A 26774-nucleotide genomic window follows, 5' to 3' on the forward strand; every position below is an offset into this window, starting at 1 on the left:
TTTCTCCATCATGGCGAGTTTTGTAAATGTTTTGACAGGTGACAGGAGGGTGAGGAAAAGATGTAAAGAGTACTTTGAGGAACTGATTAATGATGAAAATGACAGGGAAAGAAGAGTAGACGCAAATATTGTTGACCAGGAAGTAGAAAGTATTTGTAAAAAATCATTTGTAAAAAATTTGCTTTGAAGAGGATGAAGAGAGGAAAGGCAGTTGGTCCTGATTACATACCAGTGGAGGTATGGAAGTGTCTAGCAGAGATGGCAGTAGAGTTTTTGACTAGGTTGTTCAACAAGGTTTTAGAGAGTGAGAGGATGCCTGATGAATGGAGGAGAAGTGTTTCGGTGCCGATTTTTAAGAACAAAAGAGAAGTGCAGAGTTGTGGAAACTACAGAGTAATGGAAGCAAGTCTAAGGGGAGACGTGGACATTTGTGAGCAGCAGTATGGTTTCATGCCAAGAAAGAGCACTACAGATGTATTATTTGCTTTGAGAATGGTAATGGAGAAGTACAGAGAGGGTCAGAAAGAACTGCATTGTGTCTTTGTAGATTTAGAGAAAGCATATGACAGAGTGCCAAGAGAGGAGCTGTGGTATTGTATGAGGAGGTCTGGAGTGGCAGAGAAGTATATTAGAGGATAGGATAGGTACAGGATATGTATGAGAGCATTAGGACAGTGGTAAAGTGTGCGACAAAACAGTATCGAACGGTAAAGTGTGAGACAGAGGACTTCACGGTGAAGGTGGGACGGCATCAAGGATCGGCTCTGAGCCCCTTCTTGTTTGCGGTGGTGATGGACAGACTGACAGATGAGGTCAGACAGGATTCTCCATGGACTATGATGTTTGCGGATTACATTGTGATCTGTAGTGAGAGCAGGGAGCAGGTGGAGGAAAGTCTAGAGAGGTGGAGGTTTGCTCTGGAAAGAAGAGCAATGAAGGTTAGCCGCAGCAAGACAGAATGCATGTGTGAATGAGAGGGAACCAAGTGGAACAGTGAGGTTACAGGGAGAAGAGGTAAAGAAGGTGAAGGATTTTAAGAACTTAGGGTCAACAGTCCAAAACAATAGGGAGTGTGGAAAAGAGGTGAAGTCCAGGCAGGTTGGAATGGGTGGAGAAAAGTGTCAGGTCTGTTGTGTGATAAAAGTGTACCAGCAAGAATGAAAGGAAAGGTGTACAGGACAGTAGTGAGACCAGCGATGTTGTATGGTTTGGAGACAGTTGCACTGAGGAAAAGACAGGAGGAAGAGCTAGAGGTAGCAGAGCTGAAGATGTTGAGGTTCTCTTTGGGAGTGACGAGGATGGATAGGATCAGGAATGAGTACATCAGAGGGACAGCACATGTGAGATGTTTTGGAGACAAAGTTAGAGAGGCCAGGTTGAGATGGTTTGGACATGTTCAGAGGAGGGAGAGTGAATATATCGATAAAAGGATGCTGAGGTTAGAGCTGCCAGGCTGGAAGTCAAGAGGAAGACCAAAGAGGAGGTGTACGGATGTAGTGAAGGAGGACATGAAGGTAGTCGGTCTGAGAGAAGAGGATACAGAGGACAGGACTAGATGGAGGCAGATGATTCACTGTGGCGACCCCAGAAGGGAAAAGCTGAAAGAAGAAGATGCCCTAATGAGTTTTGGTTCCTTGCCACTTTCACCTTTAGCTTGGCTTGCTCAGTTGGGAACACTAAAATTGAGATCTAAGTTTAATCAAGTTGACTTGACTTGACTATTTTCCTTTTTATTATTGTGGAAAAAAAAGTGTGGTAGAAATGGGCATCCATAATTTTTGCATAGTAACTCTAGACATCAAATGATTAGCCACATACAGTACACACCAAATTACACGGATATGAGAGTGCAGTGGAGTGTACAAGAGTATACTTTACAGTTATTGATCTGAACTGAATCATCACTAAACTACTTGAGCTGCATTATGACACTTTTGACTTGTTGGAGCTTTTTAATAGCTGAATTTAAATTTGCTACTATTGTGAAGCTACTTTAGCCTGACAAGCCAGACCCACATCCAAATTTTTGGTCTGGAAACTCACCATTGACAGGGCTCAATCCGAGAGGCGGGATAAACGGATGTCTTTCAAAATCCCTCTGCACTCGATAGGATAGCTCTACAACTAACCAGCAGAGCAACGAAGGTTAAGCAGAGCTAGTTGAAAGATTAAACTTTCGCCGTATCCGGTCGGCAAAACTTGGAACACATCTTCCCTTTTTAAGAATGACTTTGTTCTTTTCTCAAAGAAAAGCTTAACTCCAAGTCTTCCAGAGTCATGGTCAAAGCTGAATCGAAAGACCGCTGTTCGCCAGCTTCTGTGTTTACTAGTAACACGCAAGCGCAACTCGGCCGTCATTATATTAAGCCCCGCCAAACAACTCTACACGATGTGATTGGCCTGACTAGAGTTTGGTTTTTACAGCTCAGAAGTGTATTGAGAGTTGCTATACTCGCAGCAGATTGGATTTGCTGCCGCTAGCGTGTCTAGATTTCTAGGCTAAAGCTACTTTGTAACAGTCCGTATTGTATAAAGTGCTATAGAGATATAGAAGTGTTTGCAATTGCTTGTTGATGACAGAGCAGTGTGTCACAAACTTTTTGACTTTTGTATAATTATTTTTAAGAGGCAGCCAGACATCTCAAGGACATCTCAACACATAGGAGAAAAAACTGTAGTTTGATTAGATTTTTTTATTTATAGATGTGGATGAATGCCAGAGCAGACGACACAACTGCCAGTTCTCGTGCATCAACACCATCGGTGGATTTACCTGCAAGTGTCCGGCAGGCTTCAGCCAGTATCGAACAGCCTGCCGAGGTGAAACACACGTTCTGAAGTCCATTCCTTTGACAACAAAAGCAGGAAAACTGCATCACTTGACAAAAACACATGTAGTGTTGTGAAATAATTACACTTGTGAACTGTGTTTTATTGTATGTGGTTATGATCATAGTAAATTAAGTAAAACTCAGTATGTCAGTCAGGTGCGTGTGACCTCCTGTGATTTTAATGCCAAGATCTTTCTTTCTGTCTTCACTCAGATGTTAATGAATGTTTGTCTGAGCTGAGTCCATGTGGCCTGCGGGGTGTGTGTCAGAATTCAATGGGCAGCTTTAGCTGTGAGTGTCCACAGGGCTTCAGACTGGACTCTCTTGGTCTCAACTGTGACGGTACGGCTCTGTGTTTGTGTGTATGACTAACATTTTGCAGTCTCTGGAGTAAGTCATCACGTTTAAAAAACAAGTCCCATCCTACATTTTGTTTTACCCTCTTCTGCAACCCTTACTTCCTTTTACAGAAGTAAAATGGGTTGCAAATGGCATTTCTTGTTGTCTTTCGCAGTGACAAATTTCCACTGCTTCAAATAGCAAATAGCAAATTTAAAATATCTACAACTGCAATTATTTAGTGAAGTTCCTAAATGTACTTTAGGGAGGAGCGAGCCCACCTAATCTTTCAATCAACAGCCAACAGCCAGAGTTGCAGCTGTTTACCTCTCCTCAGTCTCAGCTGTTGCAGCATTCCACCACCTCCCCAAACTCAACCTTCATCTTAGGTACTTTGCCCTATGTAATCATATTTAGTTGCTATGGGTGTTTATCAGAGCTTGAGTTGAAGCTACTTTATCAAGCCTCTCATCAGTGGACAGGAAGCCAAATAAGTTCAACCTAATATCTTAAGTTTATATGGGCAAATTAACTCGTTATATGTGATAAAGTTATATGAACAGGAGAGGATTTTTTTCTTCTCCACAAAAATTCCAAACAAAGCCAAAGCTGAATCAGCTGTTGCATCTCCAAACAACACATAGGGCATAGGGGTGGACAATATAGCCTCAAATTTATATCACAATATTTCAGTAATATTTGCAATAAATATATTTATGACAATATAGAAAATGATATATAGAACACCGTTTTATTGGTGATTACAGCTGGTAGGAAGCAGCATTTATTAGTGCAAACTAAATAAAGGGCATTTTCCATCCTTTTCCAGTGAGCTACTGTCATTAACACTGTAAAGCTGCTTTTAAACAATCGACATTGTAAAAGCGCTGTATAAATAAAGGTGGTAGTGTTTTCACTGGAAATCTTAAGTAAAAGTATAACTTTAAGTTACTTAAACTTAAGTTACTTAGTAACTTTACTAAGTATAACTTAACATTTTTGTTTAACAATAACTAAAGTAATTTATGCCATGGTTCGTCTGAATATTGATTCTGAAAGGTGTGATATAAAATCGTTTAAAGGCACAGGTCGTTTTAAGTCAGTTGAATCACCGTTCTATATGCGCTGTTTTCATCAAAGCACGCACACACACATACATACACATCACTCCCGTACAGAAAGCGGAGATCGCGCTGCACTTTCAAGAGCACAGAAACTTATCCCGCGCCAACCCGCGACTTTTTGCAATAAAATAGTTAAGCTATACTGGATCACTACATTATATTGTTCAGCAACGATGGGGTTACATCTTTATTTTTAAGTAATAAACGCACATCTTCATTAAGAGAGAAGCTGAACAGATGCAGTCATGCAGGCACAAATCTCTCTTTCTCAGACAGTCCCTTGTCCCCACATACTAGTGTGATGATATAACCTGCAGAAGAGTGGAATGGTACAAAAAGTACAAAACATAAAAGTGCTGTCTTAGACCAATTTTGTGCTGTAAATGGACAGATCTTTATATAAACTCACACGTGGATACTAGCATTGGCAGCCAGGTCAGCATCTTTGTTGCTTTTAGGTGTCATTGCAGAAGAGTCTGGGTCTGGCAGTTGTTAAAAGAATGGTACTTGCCTGACTGAATTGTACCAAGTGTAAAGTTTGATGTGTTGACTGTTGTACACTATGTAAGATGCCTGAAAAATGTTGCATAAGGTTATTGAGTGTACTGTGTGTTTCTCTTTTTTAGATGTAGATGAGTGTGCACATGATAATAGGTGTCAGTTTGGTTGTCAGAATGTTGAGGGTGGTTTCCGCTGCAGCTGTCCACAGGGATACACACAGCACCAACAGTGGAACCAGTGTGTAGGTTAGTACACTCGCACACACGTTTGTTTTTGTGAAATGTGGGGACATTCCAGAGGCATAATGGTTTTTATACTGTACAAACCATATTTTCTACCCCCTACACTGCCCCTACCCCTAAACCTACCCATCACAGGAAAATCTGCATTTTTACTTTCTCAAAAAAAAACTCATCCTGTATGATTAATAAGCATTTTGAAAAATGGGGACATAGGTAATGCCCTCATATTTAACCCTCTCCTTTTAATATCTATGTTATAATTATACACATTTTTGTTGATATTTCACAAAAAAATGTGCACACAACGCGCACACGTTTATATCAACTGCAAGTTTTGATGAAAATTAAGTCTTTTATCTTTTAATCATTTTGAAAGAGTGATTCACGCTTTTATTTCCTTGACTACTCTAACTCACAAAACTTTTTAGCAGCTTGCGAAAGTTCAAAGTTGAAGTGTTTCTATTTGATCTGTCCTATGTGATGCTTTACTGTTTTTCTGTATTGCAGATGACAATGAGTGCTTGAACCCGGGCAACTGTGGTTCAGCTTCCTGTTTCAACACACTGGGAAGTTTTAAGTGTGGCTGTCCATCTGGCTTCACCTTTGACCCCGTGTCCTCAGGCTGTGAAGATGTGGACGAGTGTGTGTCCTCCATGAGCCCCTGCAGATACGGCTGCTCAAACACACAGGGTGGATTTGTGTGCGGATGTCCCATGGGATATTACAAAGCAGGACAGGGGTGAAATACTGTTACAGTTCAACCAAATACAGTCATGTGTAATATTTAAATTACAAGACAGGTTATTATTGAATAGTGGATAGTACAGGTTAAATTGACTTCATTATAATCTCAGCAATATTTGGGTGAATCTAATGAAACCTGCTCTAAAGAGGCTGGATTTTTGAAAGAACTAGGTTTTTTATTGCAGTAAAGAAACTTCAGAAAGTTTTGAAGAAAAAAAGTCATGAAAATAAAATATTTAATTGGTCCTTGATCCTGTTTGACAAATGGCTAGTGTTCCTTTTGTTTAAAAGTTGCTTTGGACAGGAAGTGTCTGTTAAATGTGAAGTGTCATTAAGTCAGCATTCTGGGTGAATTATTGGTCTTAAATTTTCATATTTTCCATCAGTATGATTAAATGTTCCTGCAGGCACTGTATATCTGTTGCTGGTTTTGGAGCTGGTGGGCTTGGACCAGAAGAAGAAAATGCTCTTTCTTCTGAAACCTGCTATGACTGCCAAATGAATGGATACCAGAAGAAAAGTGTCAGAAGAAGACACTCTTCAAATTTCACACTGGTAAAAGACAAAAGCATTTATCAGACTTAGTTCACCCAAAAATGAAAAATCTGTAATGAATTACTCCCATGTTGTTCCAAACTCGTAAGACTTTCGTTCATCTTTGGAACACAAATGAAGATCTACCTTTCTGGAGCATAAAAGTGGTAGTTGCATAGCTGTCAATGGAGGGACAGGAAGTGCTCAAATTTAATTTAAACTTTTTTTTAATCAATTTGTTTTACAGGAATGACATTGAAGGGTTTGTAATTTATTTTTGGGTGAACTAACCCTTTAAAAGTGTGTTGGACTGGTGGTTTAATTTCTCTTCTAAATTAATGTTGCAATTAACTAAAACTCATAACTGTAATATAACATCTGTTCATACAGGAAGCAGTTAATTTGGACGTGGATCAGCCGCTGAAGTTACTTCTCAAACGCTCGCAACTCAAACCCAAAGCAGCCATACTGGAGCTGCTGCCTGCTGTTAGAGCCCTCGCCCGGCATGTAACGTACACCATCACAGATGGCAACCATGATGGGTTATTCCAGATCAGACAGCGGGCGGGTGTCAGTTACCTGCACAGCACACACAGGACACCCTCAATGAGACACTACATACTGCAAATAAGAGGTTCTGCCCTCTCTGACACAGACAGAGATGAGCAACCCGCTTCAGACCTGCTCATGACACTCCATATTACACTCCAGTAGAGAAGTACAATCTTCTGAACATGTCTGATCAGAAGCTAATTGCTCTCCAAGATGCTTAAGGCGATTATTGTCTGAATGTGATGACTGATTGAATTATTTTTATATGGAGCTAATCATACTTTCTATTTTCTCATATTGGTCCTAACTCTCACAGAAAAATGTAATAAAACATTTCATGTTTTTAAGCCTTTTGAATTTCCAACGCGAGAGGTTCACATCATAATGCCCATGATATTATATGTATAGTGTCTTCATAAGGCATGTATACAAGCACACATACACACAATCTTATGCTACTTTAGGGGGCCTAGTTTGAGACATAATTTCTATTTTTAAACTGTGGATTCATCCCACTATATGTATGCATTGCATTTGGATCATTACATGTTTAATAAGAAAGAAAGATGGGAATCCTCTACATTTTGAACTGGAACCCTGCCCCCCTTGAAATTTACTCTGCTGGACTCAAGTACCCTGGATCTCACCAATCACCCCATTTCCCTGATTATTTTCTCTGTTGCAAAACAGTTCATTCTTCTTAATCATGGTTGACTGGAGACCGCTGTAACAATTAACTATAAATAACAGTCTACAGATTACACTGTAAATTCTACTGGGCATTGATTGTTCAGACAGTAAATAAACCGGCTGAACTGTCTTGCCTCATTAACTCTTGACATAGCACCTATCTATTTGTGTTTGTCTAGCTGTAGATCAAAGCCTACTATATGGTGATGAATATCATTGTCAAGTGAAGATTTCATCAGTTTAACTGCAGACAGTGGAGTTAACCATGCTTTTTCTGGGACCCTCAGTTGAATCAACTGCTTAACCAGCCTCTAAATCAGAAATATGAATATGACGACGTGTTCAACATTGGACATCGAGTCCGACCAGCACACAAAGGGAAGTTCAGTCCCTCTAGAATCGCTAAGGTTGAGAAGGTTCATTCAGGACCTAGTGGTGAAAGATGATCTGAATTTAGATGCAGAAACAAAATGCAACAACTGATTATCATGTGTTTATTTTTATGTATTGCAATAAAGATGTACAAAGCATCAATACCCTTAACCGTTAAAATGTTAGAAAAAAGCATGTGACAAATAACAGTACAGTATATCAAAACATTACTGTTCCAGCACAATCAATCAGAACCACCCTCATGGTCTACCAGGAAACTCAAAACCATTGGTCAACAGAGCATTTTTTAAAAGGCATATAAAAGATAGAAATGTGACCGAACATTGAAAAAGAAAACAAATTTTGCAGACTAAACCCAAACTAAAACACACACACAAAAAAATTATTCATAATAATAATAATCTTAAACTGCAGTAACATAGAAAGAAAAAACTAAAATAAATATTTTCACCATATTAATTTGCTATTATTCCACTCCTTTGATTAATCTTGGTTAGGCTAAAAGATATTTACAAGATAGTAAGGAAGTATAGTGTGAACTAGAGCTGGAACTTGTTGACCTTGATGTGTTAAATCATTTTCACACAATAAGCTAATGAGAAAATGTGAAACAGACTTTGGCAACACATTCTGTAGGATGAGAAATGCCTTGACATGCCAAGGGCAAAAACAAACAAACAAAAAATCTACAGAAAACACCAGTGGAACCTTTTAGAGGCACTTTTAAAGCACCTCATGGTATGGAAACCTACAGCTGCAACAAGATGCATGTCTACATCAGTGAGAAACACACATTATATGGTTGTGACACTCTCCCACTTTCTTTTTTATATCTAAATATAATATACAAGTGTCTTAATCATTCAAGATAACAGGTAATATCTGAATTGGTGATTCTGTCGTACATTGTACAGCACTCGTTCACCCGAACAAACGTAACAGATTGTACCGTCAGCTTCACTTACTTCACCCACTTCAAATTAAAACACATGCGGTGCGCACACACATTTAAGTACTTTTAAATACTAGTTTATATAGAGAACTATAAATGTAAATATATTTATTCTAACTTCGTCACATGGACTATTTCTCAGGTAAATGGCAGGGCTGTGAATTGCATGAATATAACATACACAGAACCGCAATAGCACAACACACTGCGCCTGCAAATGATTAGAAAGTAGTGTTGGGAACCGGATCCAAAGTGTGACGGAACCGAATAACTGCCCGCTTCATATTCAACTGGACTTTTAACTGACCAACCCTTCAGTTAGTTACCGCTTTAAACTAAGGCATGATGGGCCATACGACAAACATCTGGTCACATCCCAGCATTCAAAAATCGCAAGAACCAACCTGACATACAAATAACATTCAGGAACAGCACAGACTGCATCGGTTTTCTTCAACGTTAAAGATGAACCCGGCACTCAATCCTGAGTTTAGATTACACTATTTCAACGAGTCGCACGCAGTCCATCTGCATAGAGGAACAAATCGTTTAGCGAAGAAAACATTCTTACAACTTCTATCTTGACATGTTTAAGAGGGAAAGTGAAAACCATTCGGTCAAATGAGCAGGTTATCGTCACAAATGTACAATTCCAGGCTGCTTTATAAAACTGGGAAAGTGTAAAGATGGGAGAGCTTTCCGAGATGGCCAAGATTACATTCTCATTCAGGCATTTGTCCATCCACCATCTATAACTAGCCAGTATGGCTTGAAGACAACAAGTACATACAACAACCAGCACTTCATCTGTTAAGGCAAAAGTCTTCTCTGTAGCAAAATCTGTGAATCAAGGGCTTTGCTCTTATTTGGTTCATCATTAGTTTGAAAGGACCTGATACCTCTTTTTTTCCTTCTTCAGACAGCACTCATCAGCCTTTCTTCGTCAAACCAAAAACTGTTCAACTGTACACAAGGGAAAACTAATATAGTTTTGTTAAAGTTTGACTTTTTACATTAGACTACTTGAAAGATGATTGTAATCACCCCGTAGTTCATCATTGTAACAAGAACATGGAGGGGCGCTGTGCAAAAACTCCACAACTCATTCAATGCTTAAAAGGAAGACGTAAAACTTTGAAGATAATGCAACAGAAGAATAAAACCGGACTACAAAAAGTGTTTTCAAATGCTGTTCAGTGGAGACCTCAGTCCACTTGCGTTAAAACGTGATCAAATCAAGATAGATTTACATTTAAAACCCAATAAAAACAAGCAGCCTAAATCTATAGCATTATAAATCACCAGCCAGGGAAAAATTTAAGAATTTAATATGATTGCACAGGAAGGCACATCCACAAGGCTATAAAAAAGTGTTGCAAGGAATCGTGTTTTTCTTCAAAGTGAGTAAAGAAAAAGAAAAAAAAATGAGGTGATTATTGCTTCATCAAGAGCAAATAAAAAAGTAAGAAAGAGGAAAAATAAATCCACAACTCAAAAAGTTGTGACAGTCATAATAATGATAATAATGATAACAACAATCAGTGTAACAATGTTTGCTCAGAAACCTGTGAGCTGAAGACAACATAAACCAGCAAACATTGATCTTTCCTTTTGGCGTGGAAGGAAGAACCGATCTGGAGCATCCGTTTTGTTACAGCTTTGTTGAGAAGCGTCTATCGGCAGCATTTGTCGTGGTCGTTGTCATCATCATCATCATCAGTCAGATGTGCTGTACTCATGTGTGTGCTCGTGTGGGCAGACGTGTCTGTGAGCTCTTTATGAGTAGAACGTGAGAACGCTTTGATGGTTCCCACGTACTAACAGGATGGGCGGCAGGTCTTTGGATAGCGTGTCCAGCCAGGCCATATAAAGAGCGCTGGAGACTGCTCCTTTCCTGGCCAGCGGCATGCTCCTGTTACAGGACAAACACACAAATGTAAGTGCTGGCTAATAACAAAAAGGACCTTGCAAAAAAAAAACACATGATCATGGTAATGGGTGAAACTGGGACTGGAGCACAAGTCCCTCTTGAATGACCAATCATTTTCTTCTTTTGTATTTACAGCTCCATTTTTGAAACCTCTATGTGAATGGCATCCAACACAGATTAGTTACAGCTCTTCAATTTGATATACTGTAACAGTCCAACAGCACTTAAGAGTTTTCGCTGCATCACTTCAAATGGCTGCGCTTTTCATCCTCATTGCAGAGTAAATCGCTATGCCAGTAGGTGGCGGCAAGTGACTGTTTTAAATCAGTGAAATGTTCATGTTTGTAACTTACATGACAATGAGGTTGGCTGTGCTTGAGTGTTCCTTCAATAGCTCATTCAGCCTGATCTGACGGTTACTCTGAGGAGAAACAAATCAACAAAATTAAAGACTGAAGTACCTGTATCTGTTAACAGCTAAGAAAACAAACAAGAATTTCAAACAATAGGAAACTATAGTATAGTAAAATTATGGTGTTCGCTATTTAATTACTCAATTTAGCAGTAAAAAACAAAAAACTAAAAAAAACTACATTTGAGACTGACAAAGCAACCATACAGCCATACACTTATCTAAAGATAGGATTACTGCTATACCCATATTTAAAACTTGAGGTTGGGAATGTCTCATCTACTATAATTTGCAGCATCGAATTTGTGTGGTACCACAGGGCACAATTTTAGGCCCGTTATTTGTGTGTACAAATTTATCAAACGTGTCACAAAAAAGTGGGGTCTTTGGTCTATTCATTGGCTCCTATTTATTTAGGTTTCAGGTTAAGATTTGACCATTCATTTCAAAAGGGTTTACATTAAGAGGAATTTGATTTTGAACGGTGTGACGCTCCGCTCAATATCCCGCTCTATGGCAGCGCGTCGCTCAATCGCACACGGCCCAAGCGAACGCGTTGCTCATGAACCGCTTGCGCTCACCGGTGAAAGAAATCCCGCTCAGACATGAAATTAATCTGTAGTAGGCTTATAGCTTTCTTTTTGTAATTATTTTATAGAATAAATGTATCAAATACAGTGGTCATAAATAGACACACTTATTTTGTAGCCTAGTTTTTATTAATTTAAATGCATTAAATTAACTTTATCAATTAAAAAAAATATGCCAGCCCTTTGGCAAACTTGCCTATAAAGCGCAATAACTGAAAAAGTATATATGATTTGTGTTATTTTATTTCCGTGATCATTGTTTAATGTAGGCTACATGCTTGTTTTGCAACAAACACACAGACACAAGAAGAAATGCATGTAGAACTTGAAGAAACTTGCCACAACACCCAGAAAGAGGTGTCCTCTTCTGTTTGTCTAAATGTCTAAAGTAAGCGCAAAGCCATCTTCTAACTGCAAAATATCTCAAAATCTGCCTTCCTTCTCACTAAGGGCATTTGGCATCAGAGTATCACGTAGGCTACTGTACTATAGCACGGTGTGGTATAGCAGGACTGGGCAACGCTGACAAAATGACGCATACCCTCTCGTTCACCTTTTGTGAGAGGTTCATAATCAAAGTAAACCATCTTAAAAAATGCATCATCTAATTCTTTCTTATTTGATACAGAGAACTGGGGAGCAGGACAGGAAAAAAAAATATTTTTCTCCCTTTGATTGGTTGTATTTTCTGCAGAGAAAAAATGTGCACACGTTATATTAGCGTACATTTACTTTTGCCTACATTTAAATTATAGGCCAATTATGAATGTCAGATTTTTTTTATATATATATATATAATTTGTAAATACATTTTTTATATAATAAAGTGGTTTAATAACTTCTGTCTAACTTAAAAACGAAACATGAGCTACAATTTTGTTCAATTCATATTATTTGTTGATAATAAATTTATTTACATTTATGCATTTTTGGCAGACACTTTTATCCAAAGCGACTTATTGCATTTTAAGGTACACATTTTTTTGCCAATTCTTGCTTTCCCTGGGAATCAAACCCATGACCTTGGCATTGCTAGCACCACGCTCTACTGGTTAAGCTACAGGAAAGCTGTGTATAAAAGGCTATAATAAAACTGTTTACTTTAGCATTGAATCTGTTTAGAATATTTATGGATTTTTTCGGACACTTTTGTAACCTTTTTGGATCTTTTAAGTTTTGGTTACCAGGACTTTCGATTGAGGGATCGGTCATTAACAAGGTTTTGAAATGCAACCAAAGTCTGTGGGTTTAGAAGGACATGGGGAGTGTAAATAACAGAATTTTCATTCTTGCTAACCCTGCACAGCGCACATAATAAATCAGGACATTATGCCATCTTGTGGGCGTCCTCATTCCCTATTCAGGAATTAGAACAATTATTAAAATTGGAGTTATCGTCATAGTCCTGGTGTGAATAGGCATTTAGGAATAATAAACCGCTCCACATTGACCTGTCCACAAAGAGATAATTCACCCAAAAAGGAAAATGATGGCATCATTTAGTTATCCTCAAGTTGTTCCAAACCTGTATGATTTTCTCTCTTATGCTGAACACAAAAGATGATATTTTGAAGAATGTCAGTAATCTAGCAGTTGATGGACCCCATTGACTTCCAAAGTCTTTTTTCCCCAACTATGGAAGGCAATGGGGTCCATCAACTCTTCAGTAAGAAAGCAATTTATATAGGTTTGGAAAAAAATTGAGGGTGAGTAAATTACAGAATTTTCTTTAATTTTTTGGGTGAACCATCCCTTTTAAGTTTATTTTTTTTAATCTGATTATTTCCAGCCTAAGCGAGTGTTTTTCGTTTATCAAATTGCTGTTGTTTTTAAATGTGCAAAATAAATCAATGCAACTGACTGAATCCAGATTAAATGCAGTGTCATTTAAAGCATGTGTAGGCCCTGCTTACAAATAAATTCATATGCAGTGTTGTTACATGCTACACAAAATTTCTCACCATTTCTGCTTTGATTGATTATATAGTTTGTCATCTTTAAATGTGCTTTATGACAGCAGATGTGTGTTCAAACCTTGGCTTTGTAGAGCTCCAGCTCATTGTCTGTGATTCTCCAGGGTTCGTCGCTCTTCAGCTTCTCGGCAGCTTCCTGCTCCATGTCGTCTTCTCTCAGTTTATACGGCTCAATCATTTGAGCAAACTCTGTCAAACTGAATGACAAATACACAAGGTTGGCATTGCGAAAGCTGAAGTGGAACTCTGACATGTTCTTAGATATGTGCTGATTGGAAATCTTGAGGCACTTTTTATTTTATTTTATTTTTTTAAGATTATGGTCATCAAACAAGATGCAGTGATTTCAATAATTATAAAAGCAGGTTTTTTTAAAAACTATGATCTGTTACAGGTCTGGCTCAGCAAAGAGTAACATAAGCTGATGCAGTGCATAATAAATAATGTATCAGTTTAGACAGCTTTCTTTTGTGTGTGTTATTGGCAGAACAAGGCATTGAGTCACTGACAGTTAAAATAAACTGACTATATTCATGGATTTTTCATGGATTGAATCAGAATTAAAAAAAATAAAATAAAATAAAAATGCATTGCTGAATGGATTTTCCCTGGTTTTTAGCTGGTAAAATATCAACAAGAACCCAAATACAAAACCTGGCCCCAAATGCAGTAGCAATTACACATTTCACAAAAAAAAAACCGTTTAAAAAAAAACAAAAAACTATGTGATTATGAGATGTGTTGTATAAGATCATACCCCTCTGACTTGGGCTTTGTGTTGATGTCACCCAGGACAGTGATGTCAGAGAAATCGATCCTGAACTTGCTGAGCAATGTGGCCATGCTAAGGAAAGAGCAACAAAATCTCATCACATATTTATCACACAATAATAAATAATGCACACAATATTGCCACTGCTTCCTTCCTGGAAAGTTACATGCAAAAGCTAGCGAGGATGAGTTTCTCAACGTTGATTCTACTTTTACTCGTGATCAAGACTGCTATGTGTCAGGACAGTGCTGCAGATTCGACAGATCCGTGAAAATTATTCTACACGTGCAGTTGAACGTCAGTGAAAGACCTCACGGTTTGTATGAAGACCTTGCCGCTGGAACACGTCTAATTATAGCTAACAAAGGAACTGGCAGCAGCTGCAGAGGACAATGGGAAACATTTGTCTCTTCTCGCTCTCTCACACGTACACACACACACATAGAGACTTCATGTGCGTTCAGAGAAACAGCATGTAATACAGAGAGAGCGCTTTATGTAAAAAAAAACATGGCGTACTTGCCTTTTTTGGTGCATGTGTGACTGTATAAATGTGATCTGTGGCATCTGTGCAAACTAAATTTCCTAATGGCTTAAACTGAACTGAATATGATTCATGGGGAGTAAAATATTTTAAGAAAAGAAGATTCTTATATGTATAAAATTGTTAGTTAATTTGTGCCATGCATGTTAACGGTGCCCTGCTCTAGAAAGAAAAAAAGAAAACATATTCTTTTCAGTTATGATTCTGATATAAAATAATGCTGTAAAGACACTTGTAAAAATTAAGATACACACTTATATATATATATAATATATACATACAAATGTGTATGTATATTATATATATTATATTTAAACACCCTGCTATTTTGTAAGTTCTCCCACTTAGAAATCATGGAGGGGTCTGAATTTGTCATCATAGGGGCATGTCCACTGTGAGACAATCTTAAAAAAAAAAAAAACATCCAGAAATCACCATGTATGATTTTTTAAAACTATTTATTTGTATGATACAGCTGCAAATAAGTATTTGAACACCGGAGAAAATCAATGTTAATATTTGGTACAGTAGCCTTTGTTTACAATTACAGAGGTCAAACGTATCCTTTAGTTTTTCACCAGGTTTGCACACACTGCAGGAGGGATTTTGTCCCTGTAAGACCCAGCCTAGTCCCATCTTCAATGCTCTAACTGAGGTAAGGAGGTTGTTCCCCAAAATCTTGCAATACATGGCCCCGGTCATCATCTCCTTAATACAGTGCAGTCGCCCTGTCCCATGTGCAGAAAAACACCCCCAAAGCATGATGTTACCACCACCATGCTTCACAGTAGGGATGGTGTTCTTGGGATGGTACTCATCATTCTTTTTCCTCCAAACACATTTAGAGGAATTATGACTAAAAAGTTCTATTTTAGTCTCATCTGACCACATGACTTTCTCCCATGACTCCTCTGGATCATCCAAATGGTCATTGGCAAACTAAAGATGGGCCTGGACATGCTGGTTTAAGCAGGGGAACCTTCCATGCCATGCATGATTTCAAAACATGATGTTTTAGTGTATTACCAACATTAACCTTAGAAACGGTGGTCCCAGCTCTTTTCAGGTAATTGACCAGCTCCTCCTGTGTGGTTCGGGGCTGATTTCTCATCTTTCTTAGGATCACTGAGACCCCACGAGGTGAGATCTTGCATGGAGCCCTAGTCCAAGGGAGATTGACAGTAATGTTTAGATTCTTCTATTTTCAAATGATTTCTCCAACAGTGGACCTTTTTTCACCAAGCTGCTTGGCAATTTCCCCATAGCCCTTTCCAGCCTTGTGTAGGTGCACAATTTTGTCTCTAGTGTCTTTAGACAGCTCTTTGGTCTTGGCCATGTTAGTAGTTGGATTCTTACTGATTGTATGGGGTGTGTTGGAAACTCAGAAGTGAAGACCAGGAGAACTTGGGTATATCTTTCGGGCAGGCGTCCCTCTTTATTGAGAAACACACGTGCCGTCTGTGACTGCAGTCGTCCAAGTCTAATTCTAAACAGTATACACTGTAATTTATCCACATTTCAGGGGGAGGGATTTACACAGTAGAGGAGGAGACAATCTAAACAAAGGAATGCACATGTTGTTTAGGTAAAAGGGACACACCCCACACATTTCCATGTCACCAGTCCTAATTCTATCAACATAACAGTGCCAATCAGACCACCAATCCAAATCCTATCAGCAAAGTACCAATCAGACGAATAGATGCAAATGTGATCACTCTGACAATGTTGCTTATAGATCAGGAATTGCATAAAGACAAAAGACTGATTAGCTTGATCTCCTTAGAATGTAGTCACCCTGAACCTCCAAACTAGGGATGTCAATTTTCACAAATTCCTATGATCGATCGTCGTTTAAATTAACGATTAATTAATCGATTAATCGTTAACCATAATAGCCTACTGAAATATGCATCTACAGCAGTGGCTTATAGCCGACAGCATGTGCAATGCTGCTCAAAACGCCATGTTCTTAGGATTTTTTTATCTAAACAAAGGGCTATGGGATTGTAAAATTAGTCGATGTTATTTATAATTTAATTAAATTACTTATTTAATAACCAAATATAACCTGTAATACAACACGAACGCCGCCTCAGATCTGTTATTCAGAATGTGTGGACGCACTTCCAAGAACAACGTGCTGAAACGTCACCTAAACTCAATTAATTCAAAACGATATATTAAAATATTGTTTTCATTAATGTTATGTAATGTGACAGTCCCAATCAATTATTATTAGTCGTGCGTTGCTGTTTGAACTGCGCGATCTGAAGCGGATGCGCTGAATCAACACTGGTAAGTTACACTGCTCTTTGCTAGCACGTTATTTAACTCAACAAAAAGCTTCCTATATGAGATTGATCAGATTTATATAAAGTTAACAAAATATTACAAATTATATATCTTCACAAAATGATACGAATGCACAAGTGAACTTGAATTGAGTTGCTGATATTCATATTCAGAATGGGAGACGCGCTCTTCCTGGAACAACGGTCTGAACACGGCACCTAAACCCAATGACTTTACAACCATTTATTAAAATAGTGTTCTTATTTCTGTTATATAATATGACAATCCCAATCATCGTTATTATGCATTGCTCTGTAGGCGCTAAAGCCGAAGCACTGAATGAAAACCGGTAGCCATCACTGACTGAAGCCAATTGTTAGTGCGTTTTATTTCGCTAAAAGAAACGCATCCTATATGATTGATCACATATATAACGTTACAAAATAAATGTAATATTACAAATTACTTCAGCACAATCTGATGCGAATGCACAAGTGAACTTGAACTAATACATGCACGAGTCAGAATGCGTGACTCATGTTGTGCATGCGCTCTTCCTGGATCAACGACATAAAACACACGGCAAATAAACCCAAATAATTAACAATCACAATGTTTTATTACAATAGTGTTCTCATTAATGTTGTGTAATATGATAGTCCCAATCATAGTCATTATTAGTGCTGTTGGAGCTGCACGCTGAAGCTGATCACCGCCACGCTTATACTACCTCTAACGTTAATTATTAACCAAATGCATCCTATAAATCAGCTAAAGATAGGCCTGCACAAAATAAACACAATATTACAACTTACATTTGCACAAAACAAAAGGCTGCGAATGCACATGCAAACTTGCAGTCATGATGAAGGTGTAACTCCAGCAGTAAAATGGTCCCAAATAGAACTCAGGCACGCTCACTTCATTTTTCCTCCCGTTTCGTGGTTGAGCCGCACGCACGCGCATGACCCTGCTTAATCGATGATCGATAAGTCTTATCGATCAAATGTCTTATCGATTAATCGTTGACATCCCTACTCCAAACTGTAAAGCATTATGTACATTATATTATATTATATTGGAACCTTGATATAACAATTTATAAATTTGTAATCCCACAGGTGGACAGGTGTCTTTATGCTGCTAACGACCTCAAACAGGCGCATCTAACTTAGGATAATAGATGGAGTGGAGATGGACATTTTAAAAGGCAGACAGGGTCAGAATTCTAGCTGATAGACATTTGTTCAAATACTTATTGGCAGCTGCATCATACAAATAAATAGTTATATAAAAAAATAAAATAAAAAAAGTGATTTCTGGATATTCTTTTTTTTAGATTATGTCTCTTACAGTGGACATGCACCTACGATGACAATTTCCGACCCCTCCATGATTTCCAAGTGGGAGAACTTGCAAAATAGCAGGGTGTTCAAATACGCATTTTCCTCAATGTATATATATATATATACATATACGTGTGTGCGTGTGGGTGTTTGAAATGTACGCACGCTCTGCGGTCATGGTCGATCCTGTTGATCTTCCCACCGATGAACACACGGATCTTACAGTCCTTCCATTTCTTCTTGTTGGCAATCAGATAGGGGATCAGCAGAGTCAGACCTGACACAGAACAATTACACAAGATTACTGTTAGAAGAAGTTTAATCTCTATTGTGTAGAGGAAGTATTAGTTGTATTAGTACAAATTACACTTTTATTCCCAGCAAATGTCCTAACATGTGAATAAGTTATGAACATTAAAAAGATTCAAGAACAAACTAATTTCACAGATATTTGACGAAAATAAGTGGAATATCAGCATCTGGTGTTTCCAGAAGCTGCCTTAAGCCCTACAGTGAATCTTGTTCTCTTGGACGGCAGCAGATCTGCCAGCTCTTCTTGTGAGATGTTACTCCACTCTCACTCTAAAACACTTGCAAGTTCTCAAAAAAAAATTTTTGGAGAGACACATGGTTTGGCACTGTGATGACAATCAGCTTTCTTTCTGTCTTCCCTGTAGCTCAGTTTCGACGCCTTGCATTACTGATACTGCGGTTTATTGCAATATTCACACCGGCAGTCCTTACGCCTCTTGCAGCAGGATTATGGCAGCTTCACACAGGTGATCAGGGACACTGGTGATCTTTCAGTGCCAGTAGAAAGGTCTCTTTATTGTCCCAAGCTACTGTAATTGTGACATTAATTGTCTCCCATCTGTATACTGTTAGTGTCTTAAGGACAGTTTCACAGGTGCATCTGCAAATACTGGTTATGGTCCATTGATGCATGATCAAGCGCTGTTTAAACTAGTGCTGTCAATCGATAATTTATTTTTTATTTTTTAAAATTACACATTTTTCTGTAATTAATTAAAAACATCTGCATTCATAATTTCAGTGTTACTCTCCAAAATTAATGTAGAAACAACTTAAATACTCTATATTGGAAATAGTTATTGTAATGGCATATTTTTTATGAAGGCTAGCATCACTAATACTAAAACTGCTACTGATGTATGTTTTTTTAAACATAGACATTCAACATTACAGTATAATTAAAAGCTATATCAATTTTAAGCAAACTTAAAACAAACTTCACATAAACCCATGATAATAAATGTCATATTTACCCGTGGCCTTCCAAATATACAGAAATTGAATAAGATATCAAACTGTCTGCACTGCATAAATAATAAATATAGAATAGCTCCTTATTAAAGCAACAATTTTACCTTTACCATTGTTCTGTGATGAAAATGAATGACCCGTTATGTGCAAAACATCATGCCTTGTTCCCATTCCTAAAAAAGCAAAGGTATCCAACAACAACCTTGCTAATCTGAGGCCTATTGCCCTGACTTTACACATTATGAAGCGTTTTGAGCGGGTTGTTTTGGATCACCTGACTAGGCAGTTGCCTGTTTTTCAGGCCCCTTTGCAATTTGCATTTAGGAAGGGTGTTGGGGTAGAATGCTTTACTTTTTATGGTCCATAATATTTATAGTCATCTTGAAAAATAAAACGTGATCCTAACAGAGCTGGCAGTAGTTTCAAGTGCTTTTAACACTATACAGCCATATATTCTAGCCAACAAATTAATTGACTTTAAATTGCACAGTACACCTATCTTCTGGATTTTAGATTACCTCTTATCATGGCCACAGTTTGTAAAGCTTGGTAATAATCTTTCTGATACCATTTTAACTAATACTGGAGCACCTCAGGGCAAAGTTTTAGCTCCCCTTTTATTCACATCTTATACTGCTTTTCAGCATAGTCGGCCATCCTGTTGGGTACAAAAATTGACGATACTGCCTTAGTCGTTTACTAAATAAGGGTGATGATCTTGCGTACAGAAAGGAGGTTCAGTCTTAAAGGGGCAAAAATATATTCCTACTCGTTACAACCTCCTCCAGGTATGGTGTGGTACTGGTGCGCTCCATGTCTGCATGACAGCTTTCACATTAACAAGTTTTCATACGAACTGTGCCCCGATCTGAACTAACTTGTTCTGAATTGGTACTGGTGACCTCTGATACATGTCTAGTATTCATGCTCTGGGTATTGGTCCACTTATAATAAACGTACATTTGCATAAAGCATGCATATTTGTACATTTTGTCTACAAGCAGTAGAGCGTGGCGCTAGCAATGCCAAGGTCTTGGGTTCAATTCCCAGGGAAAGCAAGAACTGACAAAACTGTAATACGTGTACCTTAAAAATCCAATGCAAGTCATTTTGGATAAAAGCGTCTACCAAATGCATAAATGTAAATATAAATGTGACAAATGTGCAATTAAATTGCGATTAATCATGTTAACTCATGACTTTGCGATTAAATAAATAAATAAATATTATATATATATATATATATATATATATATATATATATATATATATATATATATATATATATATATATATATATATATATATATATATATATATATATATATATATATATATATATATATATATATATATATATATATATATATAAGGAGATTCCCTCCTTCAACGTAAAGCGATTGAGTGTCTTGAAGAGCGCTATATAAATCGAACAAATTATATATATATATATTATCTATCTATCTATCTATCTATCTATCTATCTATCTATCTATCTATCTATCTATCTATCTATCTATCTATCTATCTATCTATCTATCTATCTATCTATCTATCTATCTATCTATCTATATATATATTTATATATATATATATATATTTATTTATATATCAGGGCTTGACATTAAGCATGTTCATGTGTTCAAAATCGTTCATTCACTTGTCCAAGTAAAAAAATGTTTTTCTATATATATTGTGTGTGTGTGTGTGTGTGTGTGTGTGTGTGTGTGTGTTGTAACTATAATTTATTCTGAAGCAATATTCTCACCAGTGTTCAATCAGCTTTGACATATTTAAATCTGCATATTTGTGAATTTTTATTTTTTTATTGAATCATTTTAAATGTGTGATATTTTTAACTTTTATAAAAGGGCATTTCCCCCTAATCTTATTAAATATAGGCTATGCTTCAGGTTTAATTTTATATTGTTAAATTTGATCAATACATTAAATTAAATTAAGACACTATAAGGGCTGTTAACAATACAATCAAATTTACACTGAAAAATAACAACTGCATTAAATAATGTTTTGAGATTTGTAGTTTTGAATAGACAAAAAAAGAAATGTTGGAAAGTATGTTTAAACATGAAACTAAACCTCCAGTAGGTGCAGCAGGTGGCCATCTTAATGAGTCAGTCATTGAGTCGTTCATTCAAACGATTCATTAGAACACTGAATCGTTCAGTAACACACTTGTTGCTGTGAGACGAGTTACGGTTCTGCGGTGTGTGAACGATTTTCGCTGCTGAAATAGAACAAAAGCACTCAATATTGCATCTAAATGCAAGTGACTTTAAGTGAATGTAAATGTAAGTGAATGTTAATTAATTGTTTCATTGTCATATGAAATCAGTGTCATTTTCAGTCGTGATGGTATTCAGGAAAACGCTCAAGCGTTGTAATTTCTCCTCGAGAGGCTGCACGAGCGTCAACAGCGCGACCTTGTTATCGTCAGTTCATTATATATTATCCACCACTATCGATCGCCACTTACACTAAATTAATGCACAATCATTCGTGCATTTTGGTGATTCGCAAGTTTTTTTGTTTTTGTTTTAAACAGGCTCTTGTCCATCGGGCAAGTAAAATTCTTTTTCACTTGTCCCTTCAAAAAATCCACTTGTCCTGGACAAGCGTTAATGTCAAGCCCTGTATATATTATATTATATTATATTATATTATATTATATTATATTATATTATATTATATTATATTATATTATATTATATTATAAAAGAGTACCAGCAAGAATGAAAGGAAAAGTGTACAGGACAGTAGTGAGACCAGCGATATTGTATGGTTTGGAGACAGTTGGAAAGGAAAGTTGGACTGAGGAAAAGACAGGAGGAAGAGCTAGAGGTAGCAGAGATATATGTTGAGGTTCTCTTTGGGAGTGACGAGGACGGACAGGTTTAAGAATGAGTACACAGCACGTGTGATGTTTTGGAGACAAAGTTAGAGAGGCCAGGTTGAGATGGTTTGGACATGTTCAGAGGAGGGAGAGTGAATATATCGGTAAAATGATGCTGAGGTTAGAGCTGCCAGACAGGAGGTCAAGAGGAAGACCAAAGAGGAGGTTTATGGATATAGTGAAGGAGGACATGAAGGTAGTCGGTCTGAGTGAAGAAGATACAGGAGATAGGACTAGATTGATCAATCAATCAATCAATCAACTTTATTTATATAGCACTTTTACAATAACGATTGTGTCAAAGCAGCTTCACAGTGTCAAACAGGATAATACTGCAACAAAATTAGATTTGGCTGTACATGGAGATGGAGGCAGATGATTCTCTGTGGCGACCCCTGAAGGGAAAAGCCGAAAGGGGGGAGGAGGAGGTGGAGGAAGAGGAAGAAGAGAGATAGAGAGATAGATATACATCTCGTGCTAGCAATTTCATGAATTGCATGGCACATCTCATAAATTAACAGAAAATCTAAACAATATTTGAGTATTGTGTGTATCAGATAGTTTACAAAATCAAATGATCCAGAAAAAAAAAAAAATTGTGATTGAAATTATGGGAAAAAGTGTACTAATGATCCTGAATTCACCTTATAGTCTATGAAAACATTATTGTTTTAAATCCCAAATATTTTACTTACAACATTCATCATAATTCAGTATTCAGTAAATACGAATAACTGAATAATTGGTAGTGCTCAATGTTATTACTGCAAAGACATTACAGTTTTTCAAAAGTCTACGGGCTAAAAACACAGAATCGTCAAATGTTTTAATAATTTAAAATTTAATAGGTTTTTGTAATGTGCCTTTGGCTCTCACTATATGTTGTTAACAATATTCTAATAACAACAAAATATATTTTTCATCCTGTTCCTTAGCTCCCTTTCACATACATGACTCAAAGGCTCATTCATTATACGGCTCATTATGTGGTCCTTTGTTCTCTCAGGTGTAAATCACAGCATAATTTATGATCATTCACACCGCTTCTTATACAGGCTATGTAAAGAAAAAAAGTGGATTTAAAAATAAAAAATTTGATGCAATAAAGTTATGTGAATGAGTAGGCACAGTTTGAAGCAAAAACTCTAGGTCAGAGGTGGAAAGTAACGAATTACATTTACTCGCGTTACTGTAATTGAGTAGTTTTTCTGTGTACTTCTACTTTAAGTAGTTTTAAAAATCTGTAATTTTACTTTTACTTAAGTACATTTTGATTAAAGTATTGTACTTCGCTACATTTTAAACCACATCTGTTACTGAGTAAAAATAAATCATTAATGCAAAGAGGGGAGGAAAAAAAACGCGATCCGGAAATGACTAATATTGAATAGAGGGCGCGGGACGCGGGAGAGAACATGCGCGCAAATATCAGATGGAGACGAACAAGACAGACGTCAGTGACGCAGACCCAGGTGAAAGCAAAACGCCGTCGTGAACTCCTGGCTAGTATGGAACTCCTTTGGATATAGAATAAAATAATGTGGTGTTGTCCTGGAGGATATCAAATTGGCACAAAATGTGGATGCAAATGAAGAAACACATAGAACATGTTCGGGCACACATCCCTCTATGCAAATAAAGGTATGTTTAACTTAGGCCGATTGATTTCTGTGACGCAGAGGGAAACCCCGGAATCCAGTCATGAACTTAACTTTACATTATAACGTAGATTTGGCGTAATACACGCAAACTGGTGGATGAACAAAAACTCGAATGTAAAGCTGTAGGCCTTAGAAATAAATCAAATCGCGACATGGTCTGTGAACATTAAAGCACAAAACATTGCTATATGAATATATGATCTGCTTGTTCTCTCTCTGTGAATGAGCTGCTCCGTCTACTACATTTGGACTCTATTATTCTTAAACATTTTTACGAATTAATGATAAAAAAAAGTTGTTAATCTAATTCATAATAATTTATTGAATTTAGTTTATTAGACAGGTTTTATTGACATTTTGATAAACAAAATAAACAAATGGTTTTAAGTTTGTTATAATAAAGCATTTGTTCAACCAAATAAAAAAAAGACTAATCTTCTTCATTCATTTAACATCATTTTAACAAGTGATAATAACCATCATTTAATAATAGGTACAGTAAATGTTTAATTGAGTTTTTCTGAGATAGTTGTCATATTGTGAAAATCTCATTCTATCACAACCCTACAGGGGAGAGTCCCCCACCCCCACTGTTAAAAAAGTAACTAAGTAACTTTTACTCTGAGTACATTTTAAATGAGCTACTTTTTACTTTTACTTGAGTAAATTTTTAGACCAGTAATTTTACTTGTACTTAAGTAAAATTTCATTGAAGTAACATAACAGAATATTTTGTTACTCTTTCCACCTCTGCTCTAGGCAACAACACCCATTAGTCAAAAGTTTTGTGAACTTTAGTTTTTTTCAAAAAACAGGCATAAACTTTAAAGAAGTTACTTATATGACATTTTGGCATAATTCTGTGTGTTATTGTTCAAGCATGAAAGAGCACAAATCTTTCAGACAAGCTCAATCAGCTCCCTGGTTCAATATTCAGGGCACTAATCAGGGAGTCAGCCACATTCATGTACACAATATATACTGATTCACCACCTAGGAAACTAGGGAGGTCATTTAAGATGCACCCAGGACAAACACATTCAGCACATTGTTTTTTTGTCTTGCCACGTTGGAATGGTTTTAAAGCATTTTCATGAATAAGAGCGTGATCATATAAACCGCAAGCCAAATGATAGAAAAAAACAGATGCTACATCTATTGCACTAAATATTTTTAACATGATAAACTGAACAAAATCACATGCATTAAAGGTGTGGTTGCATGCGATTTCACTTTTTTAACTTTAGTTAGTGTGTAATGTTGCTGCTTGAGCATAAACAGTATCTGCAAAGTTACAGCACTGAAAGTTCAATGCGAACAGAGATATTGTCTTTTAAAGTTACGGCAGTTTATTGCCTAAAATAACGGCCGGTTTGGACTACAACAAGCTTCTTCCCAGGTTGGTGACATCTATTAACATAAACACTGCCCCAGATGTACTTCTGCCCGTAATGGTAAGGGGCGTGGCATTTCTGGACAACCTGTGCTTTGACAACTTCAGCCAATAAAAATACATGAAACTACATTTGGCCATCTAACCAAACTAAGACCATTGCGTTTTACGGAGGGATGGGCTTCATAGAAGCAGGAAGCAAACGAGCTGTTAAAAGGACAGTGGAGACAGCGGTGTGTAATAAAGGTAAAATATAAGAAAAATATGGCTTTTTTTATGACTTAAAAAAAAAAAAAAAGTATTAAAGGGGGGGTGAAATGCTGTTTCATGCATACTGAGCTTTTTACACTGTTAAAGACTTGGATTCCCATCCTAAACATAGACAAAGTTTCAAAAACTAATGTTGGACGTTTGATGGAGTATTTCTGTGTTAAAAATACTCCTTCCGGTTTCTCACAAGTTTCGGGGAGTTTTTTTCGAGTATGGGTCTACTTGACGTTAAATAGAGCAGAAGGTCCTTGTATGGGCTGTACGGGCTCTTCTCCCGGTAGGGTGCGCGCGCGCGTGAGTAGAGGGAGAGAGGGGAAATGCACGGCGTAAACAGTCTCTCAGGTGCAGATCCAGTTGTCCGTGAACACTTATGTGGCGCCGAGCTCCACTTTATTCCTATGGGTGACGTCGAGCAACTTCAACGCTTCAGCACAGCATTCCGGGAAGGCAGCGCTGCATTTGAACCGATTTGAACGCAGAAATGACGG

The 26774-nt window shown here is 37.3% G+C and overlaps 2 protein-coding genes across 4 annotated transcripts in view; one reads left to right on the top strand and one right to left on the bottom strand.

The window, feature by feature from the left end:
• LOC137061869 (fibrillin-2) overlaps positions 1-7580 on the top strand; it is a 148188-nt gene extending 140608 nt beyond the window's left edge. The window contains exons 60-65 of the mRNA XM_067432487.1: positions 2704-2820; positions 3045-3173; positions 4921-5040; positions 5545-5776; positions 6189-6336; positions 6706-7580. Of these exons, the coding sequence (XP_067288588.1) occupies positions 2704-2820; positions 3045-3173; positions 4921-5040; positions 5545-5776; positions 6189-6336; positions 6706-7029 (1070 nt within the window). The 3' untranslated portion in view covers positions 7030-7580. The remainder of the gene's footprint in view (positions 1-2703; positions 2821-3044; positions 3174-4920; positions 5041-5544; positions 5777-6188; positions 6337-6705) is intronic.
• A 457-nt stretch (positions 7581-8037) lies between these two features.
• Positions 8038-26774, bottom strand: part of slc12a2 (solute carrier family 12 member 2) — an 86323-nt gene continuing 67586 nt past the window's right edge. For all 3 annotated transcript variants that reach the window (XM_067433681.1, XM_067433680.1, XM_067433682.1), the window contains 5 exons: positions 18930-19041; positions 14565-14651; positions 13869-14004; positions 11186-11253; positions 8038-10814 (listed from right to left, as the gene is read on the bottom strand). In XM_067433681.1, the coding sequence (XP_067289782.1) occupies positions 10679-10814; positions 11186-11253; positions 13869-14004; positions 14565-14651; positions 18930-19041 (539 nt within the window). In that variant the 3' untranslated portion in view covers positions 8038-10678. The remainder of the gene's footprint in view (positions 10815-11185; positions 11254-13868; positions 14005-14564; positions 14652-18929; positions 19042-26774) is intronic.

The sequence above is a fragment of the Pseudorasbora parva genome, chromosome 23 (assembly GCF_024679245.1).
Source record: "Pseudorasbora parva isolate DD20220531a chromosome 23, ASM2467924v1, whole genome shotgun sequence".
Lineage (NCBI taxonomy): Eukaryota > Metazoa > Chordata > Actinopteri > Cypriniformes > Gobionidae > Pseudorasbora > Pseudorasbora parva.